Source organism: Diospyros lotus, chromosome 4, assembly GCF_014633365.1.
Source record: "Diospyros lotus cultivar Yz01 chromosome 4, ASM1463336v1, whole genome shotgun sequence".
NCBI lineage: Eukaryota > Viridiplantae > Streptophyta > Magnoliopsida > Ericales > Ebenaceae > Diospyros > Diospyros lotus.
In genome coordinates, this window is record NC_068341.1 from 10,216,101 (window position 1) to 10,221,587 (window position 5,487).

The following is a 5,487-nucleotide window of genomic DNA, read 5'->3' on the forward strand; positions in this document are numbered from 1 at the left end:
ATGATGAGTGGTTAAATATATGCTTAACAACATTTTCTATAGTTATGTTTGTGGTGTATATATATATGTATATTGAAAAAAATGTGCCATGCTTAATGTGTGAAAAGTTTTTGTAATATTCAATCCTCTCGTACTTTCATGAATAATAAACAGAAATTTAATGACAAAACTTTTATTTACCATTCCGTAAGAAGGTTGATATGATTTTTTTTTTATCGATTTGATGTGCGCCGGTGAAAAAACATAGATGTCCTTTCATAAGTCTTGTCCCGTGACGATTTATTTCAAAAATAAAAATTGAAACTGAAAAATAAAAACGCAATCAAATTAAGTAGCTCGTTAACTTGCAAATTAATGGCTTGAAAATCTGCATGAATTTGGTGATGTGCATTTTGGGAGAAGTGAATTGATAAGCTGTTGGACAGTAGGATCAACATTACTCTTGTTCATCCCCCACTAACATGCATTAGATCCCACACATTGCATCATGCCATCACCCAATTGCCAATTGGTCTCCTTAATTATATGGCAAGTTAAAACCATATTTAATTAGGGGCGGTGATTCTCAATTTTATGTTAACATATTTAAAATTTTGTATCCACATGATTTAAAAAATTATATATAAATACCAATTTCAGTAATTTTTGCTAAGCAAGTATATAATCCTATCTTTATATGTAGTACTAATTTTATATAATAAAAATTTCAATATGCTATCACTAATAATTTGGTCCAAATGTATGATCATGGTACGTAACGTAATGATACAAAAATAAACTTTTTTTTAAAAAAAATAGCATAACTAATTAAAAGACATATGTGCAAAAAAACATCCATTAAAATAATTTTAGAACTGTACACTATTCTTAATTGGTCAAATATTCATATATTATATAATTATAGAAGTGCAAAGCAAAGGAAGCGAAAGAGAGACCCAATGTGAACCCAAGTCAAATTTGTCTTTGGAATTCTTGGCCCCACACCCCCCCCCCGGTTTGGGTCTGCAGCCCGGCTATTCTGACCCTATATTTTTTAATTGTTAAATGTCTTCTACCAAACTTTTATACATAACAATATGATATTTAATATTTTAAATATATTAAAATTAATATAGTTTTTTTTATGTGAAAATGATATAACACTATGAATCTCTCAAAGTCTTGAACCTCAATCAAATTGTCTCTCCCTCTCATAAAACCCAACCCATCGCCTTCCCTTCCAATTCCAATCTTCCACCGATGATGCCCAAACAGCCCCTTCTTCTTCTCTCTCTTTGCATTTTTTCCTTCTTCACCGCCGCCGCCGCCGCCGCTAATCTCTCTCAACAATTCCGGGAAGCCCCACAGTTCTACAACTCGCCGGACTGCCCATCCATGGCTGACGCCGCCGACGAAGACGACGACGACAACAATATTAACGACAGTAGCATCTACGTATGCTCCGAGAAAGCCGTCCATGTGGCGATGACCCTCGACGCCGCCTACATCCGCGGATCCATGGCGGCGATCCTCTCCGTCCTCCAACACTCCTCTTGCCCCCAGAACGTCGTCTTCCACTTCGTCACCTCCGCCTCCGCCTCCGCCGGCGCGTCCCTCCTACGCCCCACCATCGCCGCGGCCTTCCCGTATCTCAACTTCCAACTCTACACCTTCGACGACTCCGTCGTCGCCGGCCTTATTTCGACGTCCATCCGCTCCGCCCTCGACTGCCCGCTAAACTACGCCCGGAGTTACCTGGCCAACATCCTCCCTCTCTGCGTCCGCAAAGTCGTCTACCTCGACTCCGACCTTGTACTCATCGACGACATTGCCAAGCTCGCCGCCACCCCTCTCGGCGGCGAAGCCGTCCTCGCCGCTCCGGAGTACTGCAACGCCAACTTCACCACCTATTTCACGCCAACCTTCTGGTCAAACCCGTCTCTCTCTCTGACCTTCGCCAACCGCAAGGCTTGCTACTTCAACACCGGCGTAATGGTGATAGATCTCGACCGTTGGCGCGCCGGCGACTATACGACCAAGATTGAAGAGTGGATGGAACTCCAGAAGCGAATTAGGATCTATGAGCTCGGTTCTTTGCCGCCCTTTTTGCTCGTATTCGCCGGGAACATAGCTCCGGTGGACCACCGGTGGAATCAACACGGCCTCGGGGGCGACAATTTCCGGGGACTTTGCCGGGATTTGCATCCGGGTCCGGTGAGCCTGTTACATTGGAGCGGGAAAGGTAAACCTTGGGCTCGACTAGACGCAAGCAGGCCGTGCCCATTGGATGCTTTGTGGGCACCTTACGATCTTCTGAAACCTCCTTTTTCATTTGATTCTTGAAGTTTTTGGTTCGTATCTCTGGCCGAACCTCGGTCTGGAAGTGTATAGATCTACTTCGCGGATGATGATGATGATGAGACATGAACGAGTAATCTGGAAAATACAGGGGAACCTTCTTGCCTGTATCCCACGATAAGTTTACAGGCTTTTGATTATGGAAGACGACAAATGAAAAAAGGTTTTTTTTTTTCACTTTGTAAATTGAATCGAGTGGCTACCAAGAATTCTCTGAAAATATTCAGTTTTCTGAATAAGTTGAAGATCGTACAGTTGATCTCATAACGTTTTGTAATAAGAGAAGAGATAATCTAAAATAAAAAGTGATTCATTCTGTTATTCTTTTCCATCTAATATGGTTGGCTGGCTGGCTGGCTTTAGTATTTCTTTGCTGAATTGTTATCACACGAAGGTATTATTACGAGTCTTAATTGATCTGTCACTTCTATTTATTTAATTAGCTGGGCATCATTTTCTGTGTTCATTAATTAATTACATGCATATATAGATAAGCTTTTTTATTTCTATCTTCTTGATCATGGAATAAGCTCAGATGCAAGAATGTAATTGAAGAATTAAAAAGGAAAAGAGAAAGTAATTGAGGGTTTGCTGTTGATTATGATACACATTAATTAGGTAAGTACTTCAATCCATATATCTTATTTTGAAAGGTGTGTTTTGGCCTTAATTGCTTGCTTGATTGCTAGAGAAATGGCTGGTATGACTTTACTTTGCCAGCTCATTAAGCTTCTTTCACCCGAAGAAACAATTATTGACGTGACAGCAATTTATAATTGCCGGGTTTTAATTAGTTTGCAATTCACGATCACTCTCATAATAGATATGATAAATTCTACTCATTTCCATAATATTATATATTAATTATGCCTTCAAAAATAGATTCATAAAAAAAACCCTAAAATATGGCATGATGTCTTAATCATATTGCAAGTAAACTCTTAGACCCATTAGAATTAGGTTTACAATTTTTTTTCCTTATTTTAGAACTCGTGCTCCTGGGAACTCATTTAATTATTTAATTTTTAAAATCATGCCCAAAAATTTATCTCGAAATATTATATTTCCAACAATTATTTCTAATAATTACAAGATATTACTGTTAAAAATGAAATTCTGGAACTTTTTATAATTTTTTTTGAAAATGGTTTAAAAGAAAAAGAGAAGAAAATATCATTGCCCAGTGAGCCCCAGGATGCCTTGTCAAAGTGCTGATTGATCGGACAGAAATAGTCAATTGAAAAAAGAATAATACTTATCCTTTTGATATTTAATTGTCGTGGTGCCTTGAAATTTTCCAACTTTGACAAAGATGCCTCGACATTAATTTCAAAGACCAGGCGCTAGCTAGGCCTAGCCATAGTAATCCACATCCAGTAGTATTATTAGAAGAAAATGTGATAAAAATACAAAACTTCAGTATCAGTAACATTTTAAAGAATTATCAGATGATTTAATACGGTTGTACGATCCAAAATTGAGGGGGGTAACATGGGCTTTGATTGGTTTGTCAACGACAAGACATTTCAAAGCTACTTGCCCAGTCTATTTTCGGGACGAAATTACACCCAAACTCCAAAACCCGGAGGAAAGCTGTCGGTGGAAAAGCTATGTGACGTATCTATTTTCGGGGGCTTCTGCGATCGACACGTTTCACGTGTCTAATGAGAAATTATTTTGAGTTTTTTTTTTTTTAAATAACTAAATTACAACCCCAAAAAAAATTCTTTATTCTTGGTTTCTGTAATATATATAGTTAAATTTTAATAACTCTAACAATAACATACCACCGTTAGTAATTTAGTATGATAAGTACGCACATTGGTGCAATTTTTAATTTATTATATTTTAAAATTTTAATTCAGAACTAAATCGAAACGTTACTCGACTAGATTGAGTGAACACTTCATTTTAAATTCAAATGGAAGTTATATTTGATTTCCATGGAACCCAGAATACTAAATAAATACCGATATTTTTGTTAATTTTGTTGGTGTCAACTGCCACGCCGAAAGCTACCTCTCCTCCCATTTGGAAATGGACATTATGGTGGTGGCTGCCTCCAACTTAACATAACTAGCTTTCAATTCATGAGTTAATTTTGGAACTAATGGACTCTACAAGTTAAGATTTGGCCACGTTACAAAGAGTTTAAGTTAAGTTATCATTTGAGAACACATTAAATTTTTTTTTTTATTTAACAAGTTTTTTTAAATATTTAATTTAATAGAGCGCGATGTTAGTTGGGCCACAAAGCTCAATTATTAGAGTATAAAATGTGATAATTTTGAGACCATCTATTTTTTTTTTACCATTTAAAAGCAATTATAAGATGTGATTTCTCCTATAATTAATTACTTAATTATAGGAGAAATGAGTAAATTTGTGTTAATTTTGTTTTTGGTATCAGGTCAATAAACGTGAATGAGCTTTCAAAGGTTATAGTAATTGTCGGATGATAAGTAGCTTTCAGAGAATATATAATGGGTCAGCTTAATTTTACGATCACTAAAATCTCAATCCTTGAACAACGTGACACCCTTTTCAATTAATTAGGGCTCCTAGAAGCCTTCTTTATGATCAGCCATGGACGACCACTTCTTTTAAGCTTACCATGAAAATGATGTATCATCTTTTGATTTTTATCTTGCTTAAATGATCTCTAAATTTTATTAGGTACTTGGCCCTTTCATTTATTATGTAACCAAATTATCTTAATTGCATATTGTATATGGTATCTTCAATAATAGTTACTGTTAGGTTATCAGAAAGAAGTATAATTTTTCACCTAAGTAATGTGCCAAAGTGGGGGGTTCCCTTAGGCGAAAATATCCCTATGCTCTATCAGTATCATTTTAGAGGCAAAATAGTCATTTTATATTTAAATAACTTAATTTATAATTTTTTCTTGATTGTATGCCATCTTAAAATTGTCATTCTCAATTACACTCATATATTTCATATATTGTGTTTTATTACCCAATGTCTTTTGTTATACAATAATGTTAGTCTTATAAAATATATATATATTTTTTTTATTTTTTACAAAAACTTATTACAATATACAAGTCAACACGCAACTACGTACATTGGGCTGGTTCAATCCAATTTGATTCAAGCCGGTTGGTTAGAGTCCAAAATTTGATTAAT

The 5,487-nt window shown here is 36.0% G+C and overlaps 1 protein-coding gene across 1 annotated transcript; it reads left to right on the plus strand.

Moving 5' to 3' along the window:
• Window positions 1-1,156: 1,156 nt before the first annotated feature.
• LOC127798706 (probable galacturonosyltransferase-like 1) lies at window positions 1,157-2,658 on the plus strand. The gene has a single exon (XM_052332259.1). The coding sequence runs from the start codon at window positions 1,240-1,242 to the stop codon at window positions 2,320-2,322; it is 1,083 nt and encodes a 360-aa protein (XP_052188219.1). The 5' UTR covers window positions 1,157-1,239; the 3' UTR covers window positions 2,323-2,658.
• The last annotated feature ends 2,829 nt before the right edge of the window (window positions 2,659-5,487 follow it).